At 39.8% G+C, this 23,929-nt stretch overlaps 1 protein-coding gene across 2 annotated transcripts in view; it reads right to left on the bottom strand.

The window, feature by feature from the left end:
• PCCA (propionyl-CoA carboxylase subunit alpha) overlaps positions 1 to 23,929 on the bottom strand; it is a 363,296-nt gene that overhangs the window by 322,055 nt on the left and 17,312 nt on the right. The window contains exons 3-4 of one of the 2 annotated variants that reach the window (XM_047756486.1): positions 18,960 to 19,007; positions 18,781 to 18,849 (exon numbers count right to left, since the gene is read on the bottom strand). The exons of the other annotated variant lie outside the window; for it this stretch is intronic. Of the exons in view, the coding sequence (XP_047612442.1) occupies positions 18,781 to 18,849; positions 18,960 to 19,007 (117 nt within the window). The remainder of the gene's footprint in view (positions 1 to 18,780; positions 18,850 to 18,959; positions 19,008 to 23,929) is intronic. 2 annotated transcript variants of the gene reach the window in all.

The raw sequence follows: 23,929 nt of genomic DNA, 5'->3' as shown, positions 1-23,929 counted from the left end.
CTCACATAACATAGGATACACGGCACAATATGCAGGATACAAACATCAGATATATCTAAATCCTTCCCACGCTTATTTTTTAAGTAAATTTTTTTGGCCACACCTATGGCATTCAGAAGTTCCTGGGCCAGGGATCGAACACGAGCCACAGCTCCTGCACATGCAGCTGCAGCAACACCGGATACTTAACCTGCTGCACCACCAGGTAACTTCGTTTTTAGATTTTTCTTTCTTTTTTTTTTTGTCTTTTTAGAGCCGCACATGCGGCATATGGAGGTTCCCAGGCTAGGGGTCCAATCGCAGCGACAGCGGCCAGCCTACACCACAGCCACAGCAATGCCAGATCCGATCCACATCAGCGACCTACACCACAGCTCACAGCAACAACGGATACTTAAAACCCACTGAGCAAGGCTAGGGATCAAACCTGCAACCTCATGGTTACTAGTCGAATTTGTTAACCACTGGAGCCACTACGGGAACTCCCGTTTTTAGGTAATTTTTAAGAAACATCCTTGGTCATTCTAATTTCAGGTAAAATGGAGCATCTTCCATGCTGACTGTCCCACTGAATACTGCTATGAAATCTGAACAAAATACATGAATCAACTGTTTGTGGACTCGGAAAAGCATGTGGCAGCAAACAGTTGGAGGAAGAACACAATTCAAATTACCATGAACCAGTGGTGACTTGAATATTTTCCTCTCGTCCATGATTCCTCTGCCAGATCAACAGTCTGATATCCAGTAGGCTCTGGGGTGCTGACAGAGAGAGAAGCCCTAAACTAACTCCAGAAGCAGAAAAGGGAGCTCCTAAGACAGAACAATACAGAAATCTCCCAGGGTTTTTTTTTGTTTTAGGTTTTGTTTTGTTTTTTTAAACTCCAACCTTTTGTGACTGAGCCCCCAAGCAATTCAATGGTTGCAATAGCAAAGGCAATAATGGGAGCCTACAGGAGCCAAAACAGTCATAGAAAGAACATTCTTCTCTAATCAATGAAACTGTGGTCCCAAGAGGATGGGTAAATTCCCACTGCTTTCTTTCCTTGTCACATAAAACAACACATATATTTGGTCTCTGCCACCAGTTCCGGACACAAGCTCCTATAATGCTCGTCATTTCCTGGTGATAGGGGTACTAGGAGCATCTTTTGTTCTAATTGTTGGTCTTTGACCCTAGTTCCTGACAAGAGCTTCTAAGCCCCTTGGAATCTCCCAATGCTAAGCATATCTTTTTGTATGTTAATGAGAGGACTGGAGGCTGGAAGTCCCTAGAGAGCTACAGGATGGAGGCTGGTCACCAGCATAACAACCAAGACTCCATCAGAGGGTTTGAACTTTCAGTCCCATCCCCTGACTTCAGGGAAGAGGGGAAGGGCTAGAGATGGAGTCAATCACCAATGCCTACAACTTAACCAATCATGCCTGCATAATGGAGACTTCATTAAAGGTCCAACCAACAGGGTTCAGACAGCTGTGGGTTGCAGAGGACATCCAGGTGCCAGAAAGGTGGCACACCCTAACTCCAAAGGACACAAGTTCCTGTGCTCAGGACCTTGCCCCTCACCTAGGGGTTCACTTGTATCCTCTATAATATCATTTCTGAAAAACCAGTAACATTAACTAAAGTGTCTGCCTGAGTTCTATGTGTCATTATAGCCTGAGGAGGGAGTTATGGGAACCCCTAATTTACAGCTGGTTGGCAAAGAGTACACATGGATTTGAGTACCTAGGATCTGAGACCAGCATCTGAAATAGGAGCAGACCAGTGGGAGAAGATCTGACCCTTTAATCTGTGGAGTCTGAGATCACCCCAGGTAGTCAGTGTCAGACCTGAATTAAATTGTAGGACATCCAGCTGGTGTCCAGAAAGTTGGAAAATTGTTTGGTGGGATGAGGAAAAACCCTAAACATGTGGTGTCGGAAGTAGTTTGAGTACAGAACCAGTTTTCTTCAAGTCTCTCTGTACTCTCAACACCTGGCCATGGACACAGAGAGGGCAGCAAGTACAAGGTAACTAAATTCCCAGACTTTTTAAACAAGAGGTATTAAAACAGAAGGTCAGGAGTTCCCGTCGTGGTGCAGTGGAAAGAAATCCGACTAGGAATCATGAGGTTGTGGGCTCAATCCCTGGCCTCGCTTGGTGGCTTAAAGATCCAGCACTGCCGTGAGCTGTGCTGTAGGTTACAGATGGGGCTCAGGTCTGGTGTTGCTGTGGCTCTGGCGTAGGCTGGCAGCAACAGCTCTGATTCAACCCCTAGCCTGGGAACCTCCATAAGCTGCTGGTGTGGCCCTAAAATGACAAAAGACAAAACAAAACAAAACAAAACAAAAACAGAAGCTCAAAAGAATAAGAAAGAAGAGACGACAGGAGAAGCTGGTATGGAAATGTGACTCGATAAAGTTGTTTATGAACTCATGGGTTCATTCTTAGGTTGGGCATGGATAGGTGTTATCCTAGAAAGCAAAGAATTTAAAAACTGAACAGAGAGACCACAGATATCAGACTGACCAGTTGGTGGTACATGTGAGACAGTATGAACAGCATTACAGAGACCCACAGCACACAGAAAAAGGACAAAAAGCATGCACTCTGAAGCCAACCATGTCAACTGCTGCTAAAACAAAACAGCAACATTCTCAAAGGCTTTAAGCAAGAGTCAGTCTCATAATATTCCAAATATTCCAAATACGATCCAAAATAACTTTGCACACCAAGAACCAGGTAAATCTCAACTCTTAAAAACAATCAAGGCTAAGATGACAAAACTAATGCAATTATCTGACAAAGACTTCAAGGAGCTACTACAAAAACATTCCAAGAAGCAAGCATGAACACTCGAAATAAGTGAAAAAATATAAACTATCAGAAAATAAAATGTGTAAAAAGAAATCCATGAAAACTTTAGAACTAAAATGTACAATAATCAAAATTTCTAAAAACTTGATGGGTGGGGAGTTCCCGTCGTAGCTGGCGCAGTGGTTAACAAATCCGACTAGGAACCATGAGGTTGCGGGTTCGATCCCTGCCCTTGCTCAGTGGGTTAACGATCCAGCGTTGCCGTGAGCTGTGGTGTAGGTTGCAGACGCGGCTCGGATCCCACATTGCTGTGGCTCTGGCGTAGGCCAGTGGCTACAGCTCCGATTGGACCCCTAGCCTGGGAACCTCCATATGCCACGGGAGTGGCCCAAAGAAATAGCAAAAAGACAAAAAAAAAAAAACTTACTGGGTTGGCTCAACAGCAGAGGAAAGAGTCAACAGACTTGAAGATAAATCAAAAGAAATTATATGAGTCAGAAAGAAAACACTGGAAAAAAACAACAAAGCTTCAGGGAATTATGGAACAACCACAAAAGGTCTAATACGCATGTTACCAGAAACAAGAAGAAAAAAAATAGCATGGTGCTGAGAAAATAGTTTTAAGAAATAAAGGCTAGAGTTCCCTGGTGGCCTAGTGGTTAAGGATTCAGCGTTATCACTGCTATGGCTTGGGTATGATCCCTGGCCCAGGAACTTCTGTATGCTACATGCATAGCCAGAAAAAAACAAAGAAAGAATGGCTGAAAAGTCCTTCAGTTTGTTAAAAACATAAACATACAAACAAGAAGCCTAAAGAATCCCAAATAGGATGACAACAGAAAGCAATGACCAAACACATCTAATCAAACCACTAAAAACTTAAGACAAAGAAAATTCCAAGAGCAAAGAAAAACAACACACTAACTATAGGGGAACTTAAAAGAACTATAGATATCACATCAGAAGCTAGAAAAAAGTGCGTAAACTACTAGAAATGTCAACTCAAAATTCTACTCCAAAACAAAATATCAGAATGAAAAGGAATAGACATTCTCAGATGAAGGAAAACTAAGAGAATTGCCAGCAGATTAGCTCTATGAGAAGCACTAAAGCAAGTTCTTTGGACAGAAAGGAAATGACATTAGAAATAAACTTGTAATACTACTCAGCCATAAAAAATAATAATAATAATGCCATTCGCAGCAACATGGATCAAACTAGAGACTCTCATACTAAGTGAAGTAAGTCGTAAAGAGAAAGACAAATACCATATGATATCACTTATACCTGGGATCTAATATACAGCACAAATAAACTTTTCCATAGAAAAGAAACTCATGGACTTGGAGAACAGACTTGTGGTTGTGAGAAGGAGGGAGGGGACGGACTGGGGATCTGGGGTGATTAGATGCAAACTATTGCCTTGGAATGGATAAGCAGTGAGATCTTGCTGTATAGCACTGGGAACTGTATCTAGTCACTTATGGAGCATGATGGAGGATAATGTGAGAAAAAGAATGTATACATGTATGTGTGACTGGGTCACTTTGCTGTGCAGTAGAAAACTGACAGAACACAGTAAATTAACTATAACGGAAAAAATAAAAATTACATAAAATTTTTTTTAAAAAGAAGTAAACTTTGGAGTTCCCGTTGTGTCGCAGTGGCTAACGAATCTGACTAGGAACCATGAAGTTGCGGGTTCGATCCCTGGCCTTGCTCAGTGGGTGAAGGATCTGGCGTTGCTGTGAGCTGTGGTATAGGTTTCAGACGCGGCTCAGATCCTGAGTTGCTATGACTGTGGTGTAGGCCAGTGGCTACAGCTCTGATTGGACCCCTAGCCTGGGAACCTCCATATGCCACAGGGGTGGACCTAGAAAAGGCAGAAAGACAAAAATAAATAAATAAATAAGAAGTAAACTTGGAACATCAGGAGTGAAGGATGAGCAACAAAAATGGTAAATATCTGGGTGAATATAATAAATGACTTTCCCCTCTTAGTTCTTTAAAATACGTTTGACTGTTGAAAGAAAAAACCTTAAGACTGTTGGAAGTTTCCTTGGGGTACAGTGGGTTAAGGATCTGGTATTGTCATTGCAGCAGTTCAGGTTGCTGCTTTGGTATAGGTTCAATCCCTGGCCTGGGAACTTCCACGTGCCATGGGTGTGGCCAAAAAAAAAATCTTAACCCTGTCTGATGCAGTTCAATGAATGTTGATAAAATACATAAGAAAACTATAACATAAAGGGTAAGAATAAAGACGCCTCTACGGTAAAAAGATTTCTACATTCCAACTGAAGTGGTAAAATTGGGATTCTAAATACATTAAGATTATTAAGTATGTAAATGCAATCCACAGTTATCATTTAAAATTTAAACTAGACAAGATATAATCAGAAACACAATAGATAAAACTAAAAATGAACACTAAGAAAGGTTTAAATCACCAAAAAGACATAAAATGGAAAATAACAAAAACTAGATGAAAATACAGAAAATAATAAAATGGCGGCCCTAGACCCAAACATATCAATAATTAATCATAAGGGTCTAGACACACAAATTAAAAGACTGTCAATGATGTTTTTAAAAGGACCTAACTATATGCTGCATGTGAGAAATTCACTTTAAATATAATGGTAAAGGTTAGTCAAAAGTAAGAAAGTGGGGAAAAAAACACCATTCAACATTCAATGAAAGAAGGCTGGAATGCCAGTATTAGTATCAGTATCAAACAAAGCAGATTTCAGAGCAAAGAAATTTACAAGCAATCAAGAAGAACATTACATAATAATAAGAGGGTCAATTCAACAAAAAGATGTAATAATTCTTAATACGTAGGCACCTAAATGCAGTGCTTCATAAAGCAAAAACAGAAATGAAAGGAGAAACACTCAAGTATTGTTGGAAATTCTAACACTCCTCTCTCAATAACAGACAACAAAGTAGGAGTAGAAAATTAGCATGAATAGAGAAACTGGACAACACTATCAGCCAGCTGAATCTACCTGACATTTATAAGGGACTGCATCCAACAACAGAAGATAAAACGATCTCTTCAAGTACACATGAAACAGTCACCAAGATAAACCACCTCTACATCATGAAACGAACTGTAACACACTGAATAAAAACAAACATACAAAATGTGTTCTCTGGCCATAAAGAAGTTGAACTGGAAATCAGTAATAGAAAGACAACAGAAAAGTCTCCAAACACTTGGAAATTAAGCAATTGTAAATAACTTATAAATGAAAGAGGAAAATTAGAAAATATTTTGAACTAAAGTGAAAATACAATGTATCAAAAATTATTAGATATACTTAAAGCTTACAGAGGAAATTAAAGCATTAAATGTCATACACTAAAATACTTTTCCAATCAATCATCTCAGTTCCCACACCTTAACAAACTAGAAAAAGACGGGAAGAGAAAAAACCTGAAGCAAGTAGTAAGAAGAAAATAATAAAGAACAGTTATCAGGACTTCTCGTCATGGCTCATTGGAAATGAATCTGACATGGATCCATGAGGATGCAGGTATGATCCCTGGCCTTGCTCAGTGGGTTAAGGACCTGGCTTTGCCGTGAGCTGTGGTATAAGTCGCAGACATGGCTTGAATCTGGCATTGCTACGGCTGTGGTGTAGACCGGCAGCTGCAGCTCCAATTCAACCCCTAGCCTGGAACCTCCCTCCATATACTGCGAGTTCCGCCCTAAAAAGACAAAAAAAAAAAAAAAAAGAACAGATAGCAAGGAAACTGAAAGGAGAAACATAATAGCAAAAATCAAACATAAAGCTAGTTCTTCAAAAATATCAATAAAATGAATAAACCTCGAGTAAGACTAACAAAGGAAAAAAAGGACATACAAGTTCTTACCACAACAGAAATGAAGGAGGGATTATCACTAGACTATGCAGACATCAAATAATGAAGACATTTCAAGAACAATTCCATGCATATAAATTGGCCAACTTAGATGAAATACACAAATTCCTCAAAAACAACAAACTAAGAAAACACATTCAACATGAAATAGATATCTAAATACTCCTATAACTATTGAAGAAATTGAATTAATAGCTTAAAATCTTCTGAAGAAGAAATCTCCAGGCTCAGTTGATTTTACTGGCGAATTCTACCAAATTTAAAGAAGAAACAGGGAGTTCCTGTTGTGGCACAGCGGAAATAATCCAACTAGGAACCATGAGGTTGTGGGTTTGATCCCTTGCCTCGCTCAGTGGGTCAAAGGCTCTGGCATTGCCATGAGCTGTGGTATAGGTTGCTTGGATCTGTGGCTTGGATCTGGCATTGCTGTGGCTGTGGTATAGGCCGGCGGCTACAGCTCTGATTCAACCCCTAGAGCCTGAGAACTTCCATATGCCACTGGTGAGACCCTTCAAAAAAAAAAAAAAAAAAAGTTGCTGTGGCTCTGGCGTAGGCCGGTGGCTACAGCTCCGATTCGACCCCTAGCCTGGGAACCTCCATATGCCGCGGGAGCGGCCCAAAGAAATAGCAAAAAGACCAAAAAAAAAAAAAAATTTAGAAAGAAAACCAATTCTATATATGCTCATTCAGAAAGAGATGAGGAGTTCCCGTCGTGGCGCAGTGGTTAACGAATCCGACTAGGAACCATGAGGTTTCGGGTTCGGTCCCTGACCTTGCTCAGTGGGTTAACGATCCGGCGTTGCCGTGAGCTGTGGTGTGTAGGTCGCAGATGCGGCTCGGATCCCGTGTTGCTGTGGCTCTGGCGTAGGCCGGTGGCTACAGCTCCGATTCGACCCCTAGCCTGGGAACCTCCATATGCCGCAGGAGCGGCCCAAGAAAGAGCAAAAAGACAAAAAAAAAAAAAAAAAGAAAGAAAAGAGATGAAAAGGGTATTTCCCAGTTCATTTTACAAAGCCAGCATTGTCCTGATACCAAAGATAGAAACACAAAGAGAAAATTGCAGGCAAAGATCCCTCAAACCAATGATGAAAAAATTAATAATAAAATATTAACAAATCCAATCTAAAGGTAAGACTTGAGGAACACTGGCTGTCAAGTTGGAAACAATTGTTTGGTACAATGAGAAAAAGATTTCCCTAAAGATGTTTAGAGGTTGATTTTAATGGGTTTTAAGTGATCAGAAGTACCTGATTATCAGTTTTTTATTCTTTTTCTAAGAGTAACACACCACAATGAAACAAGGCTTGTGCCCAGAATGCAAGATTGGTTTAATATTTAAAAATCAGTTACTCAATGTAAACTATTATACTGCAATCCAAAAAAAAAAAAAAACACATGATCATGTCAACTGATTCAGGAAAATTATTCATGATTTAAAAAAAAGAAATATTCTAAGCAGGCCTATATCTACTAAGGAAATTAGATCAATAATTAATAACCTTCCAAAACAGAAAGCACCAGGCCCACATGAGTTCACTAGAGAAGTCTATCAAACATTTAAGGAGAATATTATACACCAATTCTGCACAACCTCTTTTAGAGGACAGAATCAGAGGAAATATGTCCTAATTCATTCCACAAGGTCAGCATTACCTTAACATCAAAACATTACAAGAAAACTACAGTTTTCAGTTTTCTCTCATGAACATAGATGCAAAAACCCTCAATAAAATACTAGTAAATTGAATCCAACGATGTATTAAAAAATTATACCCCACACCAAATGGGATCTGTTCTAGGCATGCAAGACATTCAACATTCAAAAATCAATTAATGTAATCCATCGTATCAACAAGCTAAAAAGAAAAACCACATGATCATATCAATAAAAACAGAAAAAGTGTTTGGCAAAATCCAACACCCATTCTTAATAAAAACTCTCAGTTAACCAGAAACAGAGTGGTCTTTCTTAAATTGATAAAGACCTTCTACAAAAAACATATATTAATATCACATTTACTAATGAGAAACTAAATATTTCCAAAAGATTAAGAACCAGGCAAGGGTTCCCTCTTACCACTGCTTTCTTTTTCCCTTTTTTTTTCTTTTCTTTCTTTCTTTTTTTCTTTTTTTTCTGGCTGCACCCACAGCATGAGGAAATTGCTGGGCCAGGAATCAAACTCATACCACAGAAGAAACCTGAGCCACTGCAGTGACAACAAAGGATCCTTAACCCATTGTGCCACAAGGGAATTTCCTTACCACTGCTTTTCAACTTCATGCTGGAGTCCCAGCCAATGCAATAAGACAAGAAAGGAAATAAAAAGTACACAGATTGGGCAAGAAGATATAAAACTATCTTTGTTCACAGATGACATGTTTATCTAACAGCAAGGTTGCAGATACAATATCGAAAATTCAATTTGTTTTGCTATATACCAACAAAAACAAGTAGAATTTGAAATTTGAAACAATACCATTTTTATTAGCACCCCCCAAAAATGAAATGCTTAGGGACAGATCTAACAAAATATGTATAAGATCTGCACAAGGAAAACCTCAAAACTCTGACGAAATCAAAGAACTAAATAAATGGAAAGAGCATCTATCTCCACGGAAAAAACTCAATATTGTTAAGACAATATTTTTTGAAAGAGTGGAAAATTTTATTAATACTCAGTTTTAAAAGACTTACACCTGTGGTACACCAAGGGAAAGGGGTTCTTAAAGAAGTTAGTCTTGGGGTTTGGCCCCTGGTTTAGGAGTTGTCAGTTCTTCCCAACTCAACCTATAAATTCAGTGAAATCAAAATCCTATCAAGTTATTTTCTGGATATCAACAAACCTATTCCAGAGCTTATATGAGAGGCAAAAGACCCATAAGAGCCAACACTATACTGAAGAAGAACAAAGTTGGAGTATTAACACTACTCGACATCAAGATTTAATAAAGCTGGAGTTCCTGTCGTGGCGCAGTGGTTAACGAATCTGACTAGGAACCATGAGGTTGCGGGTTCGGTCCCTGCCCTTGCTCAGTGGGTTAATGATCTGGCGTTGCCGTGAGCTGTGGTGTAGGTTGCAGACGCGGCTCGGATCCCGAGTTGCTGTGGCTCTGGCGTAGGCCAGAGGCTACAGCAACGATTCGACCCCTAGCCTGGGAACCTCCATATGCCGCGGGAGCGGCCCAAGAAATAGCAAAAAAAGACCAAAAAAAAAAAAGATTGAATAAAGCTAATAATAAGCAAGACAGTGTGGTACCGGCAAAGGAATAAATAATATATCAATGGAACAGAATTGAAGGCCCAGAAATAGACCCCCAAAAACAGAGTCAATTTATCTCTGACAAAAGAAAAACATAGTAACATGAAGCAAAGATAGCCTTTTCCAAAATGGTGCTGGAATAACTGAACATCCATGCACAAAAAAATAGTAATCTAAACACAGATCTTACACTGTTAACAAAAATTAGCTCATGGGAGTTCTCCCTGTGCTGCCATAGGTTAAGGATCCAGCACTGTCTTTGCAGTGGCAAAGGTTCAATCCCAGGCCTGATGCAGCAGGGTAAGGATGTGGCACGGCTGCAGCTGTGGCTCAGATTAGATCCCTGGCCTGGGATCTTCCATATGTTGCAGGTGCAGCCCCTCCCACCAAAAAAAAAGTTAGCTCAAAATGGTTCACAGACCTAAATGTCAAACATAAAACTACAAAACTCCTAGAAGATAACGAAGGAGAAAAATCTAAATGACCTTGGATATATCAATGGTTTTTTAGATACCAAAGGCACAGTCCATGAAAGAAAGAGCAAGTTAGACTTCATTAAAATTAATAACTTCTCTGCAAAAGACAATGTCAGAAGAATTGGAAGACAAGCCACAGACTGAAAGAAAATATATATAAAAGACATCTGATAAAGAACTATTATCCAAAATACACAAATAATTCAAACTCACCAATAAGAAAACAAACAGGCCAATTAAAAAAAAAAAAAAAGAGCCCAAGACCTTAACAAACACCTCCAAAGAAGATATACAGATAGCAAACAAGCACTTGAAAAGATGCTCACACCACATTATCAGGAAAAAGCTTAATAAAACAAGACACCATTACACAGCTATTGGAATGACCAAAATCCAGAACAGTGACAAGATCTAACGCTGAGGAGGATATGGAGCAAGAGGAAGTCTCATTCAGTACTCCTAGGACTGCAAAATGGTACAGCCACTTTAAAAGACAGTACGATTTGTTACAAAACTCAACACACTTTTACCATACAGTCCAGAAATCAACTCCCATAACCACACAGAAACCCTACGCTGGATGTTTATAACAGCTTCATTCATAACTGCCGAAAGCAAACGAGATGTCCTTCAGTAGGTGAATGAATAAACTGCAGTAATCTATTCAGCACTAAAAAGAAATGAACTATCGAACTCTAAAAAGACATATACAAAAATCTTAAATGCATACTATTATAGGTAAAAGAAGCCAATCCGAAGAAGCGACATGCTGTACAATTTCAATTCTATGACATCTCGGAAAAGGCAAAACTATGGAGTCAGTAAAAAGAACAGTGGTTGTTGGGGGTTGGGAGGATAGCAAGGGATGACTCGGCAGAGCCCAGAGGATGTTTAGGGCGGTGAAACACCCTGTACCATACTCTTAACGATGGATCCGTGTCATTTCATATTTGCATAAATCTATGAATGCACAACACCAAGAGTGAACGCTAAGGTAAACTACGGACCCTGGATAATCATGATATGTCAGTGTACGTTCATCAGCTGCAATATATGCACCACTCGGATGGTGGACGTTGATCGCGAGGAGGTTGTGCATTGTGGAGGGAGGGGTATATGGGGAATCTCTATACTATCTCCTCAATTTTGCTGTGCACCTAGAACTGCTCTTTAAAAATAAAGTATTTAGAAACAATAAGGTATATGTAGAAAATTTTCTTATCAAAAGGAAAAAGATTCCATGAAACCCTTCACAAAGAGGTTTATATAGGAGTTCCCACTGTGGCTGAGCAGGTTAAGAACCAGCTAGTATCCAAAAGGATTCGGTTCGATCCCTGACTCACTGAGTGGGTTGAGGATCCAGCGTTGCCACAAGCTGCAGCGTAAGTTGCAGGAGCGGCTCAGAACTGGTGTTGCTGTAGGCCAGCAGCTATAGCTCCGACCTGACCCCTAGCTGGGGAACTTGCATAAGCCACAGGTGGTGGAACCTTAAAGAAAAAAAAAAAAAAAAAAAGGTTTGTATAGTTTTGAAATTGCTCTTCCCTATGTAAAAAATCCCTGCTGAGTTTCATTAAGTAGCACAGGACTCTAATAATACTTAATGGAAGAGTTCACTTTGCTATATTTAATTATAAATTTCCTTTTACTAAAATATCTTTTATTTTAGTAATATTTGGGAAATACATTATAGACCTGGAAACTCAACTAATATATGATTAAGTCACAGTAAGACTCGGAAGGCACTATATAGTCATTTACAAAATAAGACATTTAAAACTACTATTTGTATCAGTTTTATCTGGACTACCTCCCACATAGAAAGACAAGGTTTGTGCCCACTGTCCCAAGCCTACAAGCCTCCATTAACAGACCACACCCCACCGCTGGTATCCAGACCATGCTTTGCAATAAACATTCTGAATGGATGCGTGACTGAAGATGGCAATAACAGAATTTATCTGAATTGGAGACTTTCTTTCTTAGGACAGGCTTCAACTTAAATAAGGATATCAGATACAAATCTATTACTGTCATCTTCCTCCTTCAGGCAGCCATGTAACTTTCCTAGATTCCTCCCTTTGCTACTCCAAACTGGCAGTTGCCACTGTGAAAGCTGAGAAAGAGCAGCAGCAAGTAGCAAAAGAAGCTGTCCCAAGAAGGGTCATATTGCTGGAGATAAAAAGCTAGTAGATGAATACCAAGGCAAGCTAAGCAGTGCTGATTCAGATTAGGAACCAATCCACTGGATTGGCTCAGGACCTTTGCACACGCTGTCTCATCTCACCTGCCTAGCTGACTGCCTAGACAATAGCTCTCATCTATCAGATCTCGCCTTACATTCTACTCCCCAGAAAGAATTCCCCTGACCACCATTATATTCTTTAAGCAACTGGTTAGTTTCTTTCATAACACTTACCACCATGTGTAATGAACTTGTTTGTATGTTTTTTTGTTTGTTTGTTTTTCGTCTTTTGTCTTTTTAGGGCCGTACTCTCAGCATATGGAGGTTCCCAGGCTAGGGGTCTAATAGGAGCTGTAGCTGCCGGCCTATGCCAGAGCCGCAGCAACGCCAGATCCGAGCTGCGTCTGCAACCTACACCACAGCTCACGGCAATGCCGGATCCTTAACCCACTGAGTGAGGCCAGGGATCAAACCCACAACCTCAGGGTTCCTAGTCAGATTTGTTTCCACTGTGAACAACGGGAGCTCCATATATTTCAAATCTTTAATGTATGCTTTTTGAATCAGACTACAGAACTTCTAAACTTTTTAAAATAAATTGTTTAGAATAACTTAATTCATGATTTAGGCATTTTTTCATACCAGCGGTACTAATTCCATTGAAACATATAATGTCCTTTTTCAAACCACACTATTTAAATTCACTAGGAATTTTTAAACATACAAAAAGTAAATTCACAATACTTCACTGTGTTTTCTTCTTAAATTAAAATTTTAGTATCGGAGTTACCGTCGTGGTGCAGCGGAAACAAATCCGACTGGGAACCATGAGGTTGTGGGTTCAATCCCTGGCCTTGCTCAGGGGGTTAAGGATCCAGCATTGTGGTGAGCTGTGGTGTAGGTCGCAGACGCGGCTCGGATCTGGCGTTGCCGTGGCTGTGGTGTGGGCCACCAGCAGCACCAGCTCTGATTAGACCCCTAGCCTGAGAACCTCCATATGCCACAGGTGCAGCCCTAAAAAGACAAAAGACAAAAAAATAAATAAATAAAATTTTAGTATCGGTAAAAGGATAAAGCCCTTATTAACAAAAATTAAGGACTTAGGGATGCCCTTTTCCAATTTACAAAGGAAAATTTTTGCAAGTCACTTTCTAGAGATGAAAAGCTGGAATGTTTTTAATAAACAGCAAGTATACAAACATATATATGAATAAAATAATTCAGACACAAAAATATCGATATAAATCCTCTTTTTCCTTGTCCTAATGTAATTTCTGCCTTGCTGCCAAAGAGTCATAGTCCTTCCTCACTGGAATGATTGATTGACCTTTGACTCGGCAGCGGCGGGTTTGGACAACTTAACCTGCCGAGTTCACAGCACCCAAAGGAGGGTCTTGGTTGCAAACTTGACTTCTGATGCAGCTGACCAGCAACATACTGACTCCACAGGGAAAGGATTTCAATGACAACCATCCGCAGGTTAACACTCTGAGTGGTACCCACAGTACTGCTTTCATTAAGTGAATACATGAAGGTCACAGTTTGGTAGAAAGTTTTATTGAATTTGCCAGTACTTACGATTCAAAGAAGAAAAAATGCCTGTGTTCATCTGTACAGTAACTCTATAAATTTGGCTATAGATAGAATCCAGTTCACTCATGGACTTAGGCTGCATTTCAATTTATTTTCTAAAAGGCGTTCAATTTATTACTTCCATTTCCCCAAAATGTGTACATTTCTAGCATTTCTAGCCAACAGTTTCATGACAGATGGCTCTAACCATGCTGGGCACAGAATGGGTCTACCTGGCACAAAGAGACCACCCACTAGAGCAAAGATTTCTACCACCACCACACTTACCCCCGATTTCGGAACATTTTGATGGTGGGAAAGATTAATGCTTTGATTTGTCTTACGTCTAATGATTAGCTTCATGTGTTAAATATTAATGTCTTCCTGAAATAAACTGTTTTTCATCTTGAAAAATAAAAATACATAAAACCTGATTTTGAACTTAAATTCTTAATGTGGTAGAAAATAAGCCAAAGAGTATTTACAACAAACATATGAAAAGGCAAAGCCGACAACATTTTAAATGAATCCGAAATTAAAGTTTCACTCTAAAGCATTTTAAAAAATGAGATATTATATTTTAATACACAATCACACAGTCAGCAGGGTTGATACTTTTTCTATTTTTATATGTAGTAGTAGGTAGTTTGCGATTATTTTAGAGAAAAGCAAAGAATGGTGGCTGAATTTAATACGTATTGAATTCAGGAATAATTGTATTTCTTAAATACACAACCTGACAGGCTCTATGGTGGATAATAATGAATCAGCATGGGAGCCATTTAATATACTTCTTGATTAACTCATTGCCTGTCCACTTTGCACACAGACATGCTTACATGTCATAATCGTCATAATTCCCATCATCCCCACTGCTAACACTCAAGCTCCTTGATTAGTGCACAACTCCCAGACGAGCCATTGCTAATGCTAAATAATTCTCTTCAGCCTCCTGCTACTCTTCTGCAGGAACTGCAATTAAATATAATGTCCCTGATGAGCCATATTAATGTGAACAAATTCCTACCAGGAATCCTCTTCTATTCCATTTTACCCAAAAATGTAGAGAAAGTCATTTAGCCAAGCCAAAGACAATCAAAGCATTTTAAATGGATATAGTACAATGTTTCTGCAAAATGTTTTTCCAAAGACAATAAAAGCAAAAAAGAGAGGAAAAAAAGAAATGCCACACCATCTCGAATGCTTTCTTCTTCTGATTATTTTGTCCTTCACTGAAAAGTCTAGTTTTAAATATGCATTGGTAAATACATTGTATTCTTAATCCAAAAAGGTTACTGAAAGCCAAGTTTTACGAGAAAAGTGAGCAACAGCAAGTTTTAAAACAAGTATACCATTTAAAAACCCTTTAATTACCTAATTACCAGAACTCCAAGGTCCATAATCACATTAATGAAACCAATTCCTTCCTTCTCATTAAATGCAGTTTTACAGTCACTATCAGGGGCTTTGCCATGGAACTTTATGGTGGTGATAAGAAAACTTCATTTTGAACAATCACAACTAGAAGTAGTTTTTGCATGAATGAATTAAGGATCCTATAGGTTTTCTATTGCATCTAAAAGACTGGGAAGGTTTCCAACCTAATTAAGACCAACTAGGAAACATGGACCATGGCAGTCATCACCTTAAAACGTTCTGTACTAGTAAAAGCAATTGAAGAAAATGTTATTTAAATATACCATCTCAGCTGCACATATACATACAGTAAGAGGTCACCCGATTTTTCAGCTATCACCCCCAAAAAGTTTTACAAACCTAACTCTGGTCATTTATTCTTATTTGAGGATGAATAATTTCATTAACTGCAAGTAAGTCCATTAGCAGATTTTGTAAATAAGTTTTTCAAAATTAAGAACTTTAACTCCTTTCCCAATAAAAAAAGGTTGAAAAACATAGTGAAGAGTAAATCATGTGAATGACAACAGGTAAAGGCTTGAGGTTTTAACCCTTAAATTGCCTTCAACTTTAGGATAAAACTGAAGATAGTCTAAAAAGATATAAATAAATAGATATGAAGATACATTAATATAAATAAAAGAAAGTCCAACAACCCCATAAAATTTGTATAAGGTTTTCCCTAAGGCCTTTTATACCTCAGCCTACATTAATGTATTCCATCCCCATTTACCTGATCATTACCCTTCAGTTTGTTCAGCTGGAACCAACATACACTAATTACATAGATATCACCAAGTCCTATTTGTCCTCGGTACCTCCCCAGACAGCAGGGAAATAATATCAAGGGTAGGCATGCGAAGTGATGACTCTCCCCACCTCACTGTCAATCATCGCAGAGTGCTCACAGGAAACCCCACTCCATCTCATTACTGAATCCTAAGGGTAGGACTACAATACCCCCCAGGAATCATACTTCAAACAGCAGGCTGCCTGGCCAAGACGTGAGCTGCAATGACTACATCCCTGATTCTAGGTTTTGGTGTTAATGCAGTAAATAGCAGGTATTTCTCATTTAAGCCCAATGTTACTACGCACAGACAAAGCAACAAAACATGGATAAGTTCAATTCAAGTCAAAACAGGAAATAAAGTTGACAGTTGAAGTACAGAATCATTTAATCCCATTTTTAAAAAATCAAAACCCTAACCCTAAAGGTGAGAAACAAATTTAACACTATACTATTTTGGTATGTCTTATGGAAAGGGTGTCTTTTTTTTTTTTTTTTGGTCTTCTTAAGGCAGCACTTTCAGCGCATGGAGGTTCCCAGGCTGGGGATTGAATCAGAGCTGTAGCCACTGGCCTACGCCACAGCCACAGCAACAGCAACGCGGGATCCAGCCACATCTGCAACCTACACCACAGCTCACGGCAACTCCGGATCCTTAAAGCACTGAGCAAGGCCAGGGATTGAACCTGCATCCTCATGGATACTAGTCATATTTGTTTTCACTGAGGCATGACAGGAACCCCTTGACTAGTCTTTTTACTTGAAAACACACATACATATATAAAGTATTTTTACATCATAAAAGAAAATAAAGCCATCGAACGTATATTTTGAGAAGGACATACAACAATCTCTAAATTCTCAAATTATTTGTTCCCACTATTCACCAAACTAATGAGCTATGACTCACCTTCCCATTTAAAATGTCCTAGTGGAGGAATTCCTGTTGTGGCTCAGCAGGTTAAGAACCCAACTAGTATCCATAAGGATGTGGGTTTGATCCCTGGCCTGGCTCAGTGGGTTAAAGGATCCAGCGTTGCCACAAGCTATGGTGTAGGTCACAGATATGGCTCAGATCTGGCATGTTGCTGTGGCTGTGGTGTAAGCTGGCAGCTGTAGCTCCGATTCAGCCCCAACCCGAAGCCTGGGAACTTCCATATGCCGTGGGTGTGGCCCTAAAAAGACAAAATAAAAAGTCCTTGTGGAATTCCCATATGGTGCAGCAGGTTAAGGATCAGGCATTGCAACAGCCATGGCTGGGAGCTGCTATCGTGGCTCAGTGGTTAACGAACCCAACTAGGATGCAGGTTCAGTCCCTGGCCTTGCTCGGTGGGTTAAGTATCTGGTGTTGCCATGAGCTGTGGCGTAGGTCGCAGATGCAGCTAGGATCCTACGTTGCTATGGCTATGGCATAGGCTGGTAGGTGCAGCTCCAGTTTGACTGCCAGCCTGGGAACTTCCAAATGCTGCGGGTGTGGCCCTAAAAAAAAAAAAAATTACTATATAATGAAAGTTGACATTATCAATAGGTCCTATTACCAAAAGTAGTGTGAAAGAATGAAAAACAGTAACTTATATTAAAGTACAATTACTTATACTTCATTCCATAAAGTTCCAATAATTTATATACTTTTCCCATGGGATTTTTTTTCTACTCACTGATACTTTGTTACTGCTAAAAAATGCCTGTTGTGCTAAAAATCCCCAATATAATTATGTCATTCACTGCTTTACGCTATACCTTCTTTTCTTCATGTCCAATTACCACTAGCCTATCTTTTTTTTTTTTACAGCTGCACCTGCGGCATATGGAAGTCCCTGGGCTAGGGGTCTAATTGGAGCTGCAACTGCTGGCCTATGCCATAGTCACTGCAAGGCCAGATCCGAGCCACATCTGCCACCTACGCTGCATGTTGCAGCAACGTGGGAGCTCTTAACCCACTGAGTGAGGCCAGGGATCGAACCCACATCCTCAGAGACAGCATCAGGTCCTTAACCCACTGAGCCACAAGGGGAACTCCTAGCCATTTTCGTTTACCAGTCTTTCAGACGCTGGACTTAAGCTGCAGGGAAAGTGCTCTCCTAAGGCAATACTGCATAAACATTTCACTCATCTTTGAATTTAATTTTCTGGTATTCCACTTATATGTACTTGGTGACCAGAATCAGTCTACCATATTTTTATTCTATTCTAGGCTTTTTAAGCCTTGAAAATAAAATAGTTAAGACACATGTTGAAGACAGTATGATGCTCCCATTTTGCTTAATACAGGAGTGAGTAATTAAATAGGTTTTTTTTTTTTAATTGTGTACCTTTTCAGACCAAGGGAAAAAACCCTACATCTTTCACTTTTTTCCTATTTGACCCAAAATAAGGTCCTGATTCAATATACTTACAGAACTAGCATCGACATCGCTATGGACGGCAACTGTCTTAATGCCCATCTTCTTGCAAGTTTTAATAACCTATATGAAAATACATTAATGTTACCTATTAAGAGTAATTCATGTTTAAAGGGATTTAATAATGCTATAATTCACAGTAAAATGGAGAATAAGATTAAAATTCCACTCACCCTACATGCAATTTCTCCTCTATTAGCAATAAGAATTTTATCAAAAGTCTAAAGAGAGAAAAAAACACATAAGAAATTGTTACTCTCACTCTAGGACCAGAAAACACCAAGTTTTTTCACAATTACCATTGCTCATGAGCCTAATAAACATTACTTCCAACAGCAGTATTACATACTATAAATAATAAGTTCATTTATAACTAGGCGACAACTGAACTCATGTGCCAAGTATCTGGCCTTATAATTACTCTGTTAAAGCATCAATAGACTAAGTCCAGTTAATTCATAAGTGGACTAAAATTTCTTGCCAAAAGATAATCGTCAAATGACATTTGAGAATACTAAAAAACTTTAAGTGGTCTGCTTGATTAGTTTCTAAAATTCAGTGAAATTCTAAGTGTTATGTTCATTAAAGGGAAGTTGGATATAGTTTATATGCCATCTCTTTGGGATTGGGGCACAGCATTAAATAATATTTTCAATAACTCAGAACAGGTAATAGCTATGCTTATTTCCAAAGATTCCAAGACCAAGCAGGTTTTGCCATTTGAGCACAATGCTAAGTTTGAATAACCACCAAATTTTGAAGCAGCTGAGGCCACATAATAGAAAAAGAAATCTCATTCTGTGTGGGGCTAACTTCTAAGCCTAGCATTGCCATTAATGACCTATTTGACTCTAAGCAAATCAATCTCTGTAGGTCTTGATTTTCACACACATATAAACTGATGGCCTTGTAATGGGACACAACTGAATGAGGTTCACTCCCTACTCCAAAACTGTAGGGGCTAATCCTTTCAAAGAAATGCACACATAAGAGGGGGTGGTTAGAAAAGTACACAAACAATTATAAGCAATCTGGATGCAACACTTTTTAGTACACAATGATTTCTGGGGTAGTGAATCGTTACAGTTAAATGGAACTATTATAACACGTTTTAGCTATACACCTGAAAGCAAAATTAAAGTTCTATATGATCTTAACAGCACTCTTACATAACTTAAGGCAATATTTTAAACCAGCAGGGAGGCACAGAATCTCAGGATTGGAAAAGGCCGTCAGTCTTGATTTAACCTTTCTATTACACATGGCTGATTCCACCAAACCAAGACAAGCCTCCACCTTAAAAATTTGTAAATTCCTTATCTGATAGAATCCTGGGTCATTCAAAGCCTTGAGGAGATGGGTCCTTAAAATATCCTAATCTGTCCTCAGGCCTGAGGCTTTAAAATTATTTGCCTTTCTATATTCACTGCTCATGGTAAATCCCTTTAGTAAGCAAACACTAAGGAAAAAAAAAAAGTTCATACTTCCTTGTACTGCATATTAAAATGTGAATTTTTATTAAGTACTAAGTAGATTACACCTGGAAAAGCAGCATAAAGATTGGGAGTTACACATTAAGCAACTGTTACGGTAAATATAACAAAGTATAATACTACAGGGAGTAAGAATCCCACTCTAATTTCTTTTTTTTTTTTGTCTTTTGTCTTTTTGTCTGTTGTTGTTGTTGTTGTATTTCTTGGGCCGCTCCCGCAGCATATGGAGATTCTCAGGCTAGGGGTTGAATCGGAGCTGTAGCCACCGGCCTACGCCAGAGCCACAGCAACGCGGGATCCGAGCCGCGTCTGCAACCTACACCACAGCTCACGGCAAGGCAGGATCGTTAACCCACTGAGCAAGGGCAGGGACCGAACCCGCAACCTCATGGTTCCTAGTCGGATTCGTTAACCACTGCGCCACGATGGGAACTCCCCACTCTAATTTCTATCTAAGAAGTAGAATGATATTTAGAGCCAGTATGGAGCCAAACTTCCCAGGTTAGAATCCCAACACTACCATGTGTTCCTGTGTGTTCTTCTGTGAACAAGTCATCTTTCTGAAACCTCATTTCCTGGTATGTAAGACTAGAATTTTGTTTTTTAATTACTTGCATTTTATTAGGGATTTGGGTGTATTTCACTTTTTTTTAATTTTTACTTTAATGGCCACATCACCAGCATATGGAAGTTCCCAGGCCAGGGATCGAATCCAAGCCACAGCTGCGATCTACACCACAGCTACAGCAACATAGGATCCTTAACCCACTGTGCCACACCGAGAACTCTAAAAATATGAATAAATCCCCAAGTGTGTAGAGCAGTGCCTGGCACATAATATATATTCAATAGGTGTCAGCTATGGTACTATTATTCACTCATTTGGGCCACACACCAGACTACAAACCTAGGAGTGTGATTCTAACAAGGAAAAATCCGTATCAAAATGAATCAATATTCATTTTAGAAATTTGACACATTTCTAGTCATCTCTCTTCAGGGCGTGTGACAGTTAGTCTTACGTGCAATTTGATTGGGACACAGGATGTCCAGATTAAACGTTGTTTCTGGGTGTGTCTGTGGGGGTGCTTCCAGATGAGAGTAAAGTGTGAATCCTCGGACTCAGGAAAGCAGACCGCCCTCCCCAGTGAGGGTGGGCATCCTCCAATCCACTGAGGGCCTGACAGAGTCAAAAAGGGGATGCAGAGAGTTCTGCCTGCCCACCCTCAGACCAGGACTTAGACCACCAGCTCCCCTGGTCCCCAGACCTTAGGACCTGGACTAGAATTACAGTCCCAGCTTTTCTGGGTCTCCAGCTTGCAGACAGCAATCTGTGCTGGGACTTCTCAGCCTCCACAATTATGTGGGCCAATAAATCTCCGTAGGTCTCCTGCTGGTTCCATTTCTCAGAAGAACCCTGACTCCAGTAGCACTATTAATGGATTACCAATTAGTGCACAAACTCCATAAAGCTCATATCGATTTATTTTCCATACCTAAGATTTTCTTTTAAATAAATAACTTATGAATATGGTTCAGAATTTAGAAGGTATGAAAGGTGACACACAGTAGAAATACCTAGGTCCTTGCCCCAAAGGTAACAACTACAACCAGTTTCCTCTAAAGTCTTCCAGATAGGCTATGTAGATAAAAGAATATACGGGAGTTTCCACTGTGGCACAACAAGAGCAGCGGTGTCTCTGCAGCACCAGGACGCAGGTTCAATCCCCAACCTGGCACAGTGGGTTAAAGGATCCAGCACTGCTAGGCTGTGGCATAGGTCGAAACAGCAGCTCAGGTCTGATCCCTGGTCTAGGAACTCCATATGCTGGGGGGCAGCTGAGAAAGAAAAGAATAAAAAAAGAATAAAAATTCAAATTAATAAGAGAACATACATACCAATCAACTTATATCAACTTTAAATCTCCCCCAGAGTTCCCATTGTGGTGCAGCAGAAATGAAACCGACTAGTATCCATGAGGATGAGGGTTTGCTCTCTGGCCTTGCTCAGTGGGTTAAAGAGCCCACATTGCTGCGGCTGTGGAGTAGGCCAGCAGCTGTAGCTCTGATTCAACCCTAGCCTGGGAACTTATATATGCGGCAGGTTCAGGTCCTAAAAAGCAAATCAATCAATCAGTCAGTCAATCACTCAATCTCTCCCTCTGCATCAACAATTACAGGTAAACATCAAGTGCCTTCCTTTGATAACTTCGATGTACAAAATGGCACAATCACAACAAAACATGTTAAGTGCTATAGCACAGCTGTGTTAAACACAGCAAAGAGAGTGAACAGCATGTGTAAAGGCAGTGACACTGCAGGCAGACGGTAGCACTGAAAAATTAGAAGTAATTTTTAATATAGCTCAAGCACAAAACAAGCATGGTGGTGGTACAGTAAATAAAGGTAGGGCTCAAAAGGCCCAAGTAAGAAGGATTTATATGCTATTTAAAGATCTGGGACTTTATCCTATATCTGCAGAGCCCCATATAAGCACTCTGAAAATATTCCAAGGGAAAAAAAATCTTTAAGTCAGGAGCTTGAATCCTTGAAGACAGGGCTTTCAGGTAGCATGAAAGATAAAGGACTTCTGCAGCAACTTTTTAATTTTTTGTTTAATTTTTACTTTTAGACAATTTATAAAGGTTACCTTCCATTTACAGTTATTAAAAAATACTGGTTACCCTCCCTGTGCTGTACAATACATGCTTGAGCCTATTTTACACCCAGCAGTTTGTACCTCCCGCTCCCCCAGCCCTATGTTGCTCCCTCTCTCCACTGGTAACCTCTATGTTGTATCTTTGAGTCTGCTTTTTTGATGTTATATCCGCGAGTGTGTTGTATTTTTAGATTCCACACATAAGTGATGTCATACAGTATTTGTCTTTCCCCATCTGACTTATTTCACTTGGCATAATGCCCTCCAAGCCCACCTCCATTGGTGCCAATGGCAAATTTCCGTTCCTTTCTGGCTGAGAGTATTCCAGCACATCCATGTCCCCTGTCTCCTTTATCCATTCAGCTGTTGATGGACACTTGCTTCCTTGTCTTAGCCAATTGTAAATTATACTGCTACTAACACTAGGGTGTGCAGCAGCTGTTTTATAGCTGTGCTATTACTGTCATGAGGTAAGAAAAACACAATGGAAGTTTCATGAGAATTTTTTAAAAGTTATTTCTTTTACCCCCCTTTTCCACCTCTCCTTTCTTCCCTTCCCTACGCTTAAGGTCATAGCTGGAGTTTAAAACCACCAAGGACATGTCCCTCCATTCTGGGACCAAGAGAAGGGCTCAGCTGGCCTGTTCCACTGGGTACTTGGAGGAATGAGAGCAAAACTCTAGTCCCAGGAGTTCCCGTCGTGGCGCAGTGGTTAATGACTCCGACTAGGAACCATGAGGTTGCGGGTTCGATCCCTGGCCTCACTCAGTGGGTGAAGGATCTGGCATTGCCATGATCTGTGGTGTATGTTGCAGACGCGGATTGGATGCCATGTTGCTGTGGCTCTGGCGTAGGCTGGTGGCTACAGCTCCGATTTGACCCCTAGTCTGGGAACCTCCATATGCCGAGGGAGCGGCCCAAGAAATGGCAAAAAGACAAAAAAAAAAAAAAAACTCTAGTCCCTGAGCCACTCACCAAACACTTCTGAGAA

This window comes from Phacochoerus africanus, chromosome 13 (assembly GCF_016906955.1).
Source record: "Phacochoerus africanus isolate WHEZ1 chromosome 13, ROS_Pafr_v1, whole genome shotgun sequence".
In the NCBI taxonomy this organism is placed as follows: domain Eukaryota; kingdom Metazoa; phylum Chordata; class Mammalia; order Artiodactyla; family Suidae; genus Phacochoerus; species Phacochoerus africanus.
The sequence above is the reverse complement of the archived record's forward strand: the minus strand, read 5'-3'. Positions and strand labels throughout refer to the sequence as shown.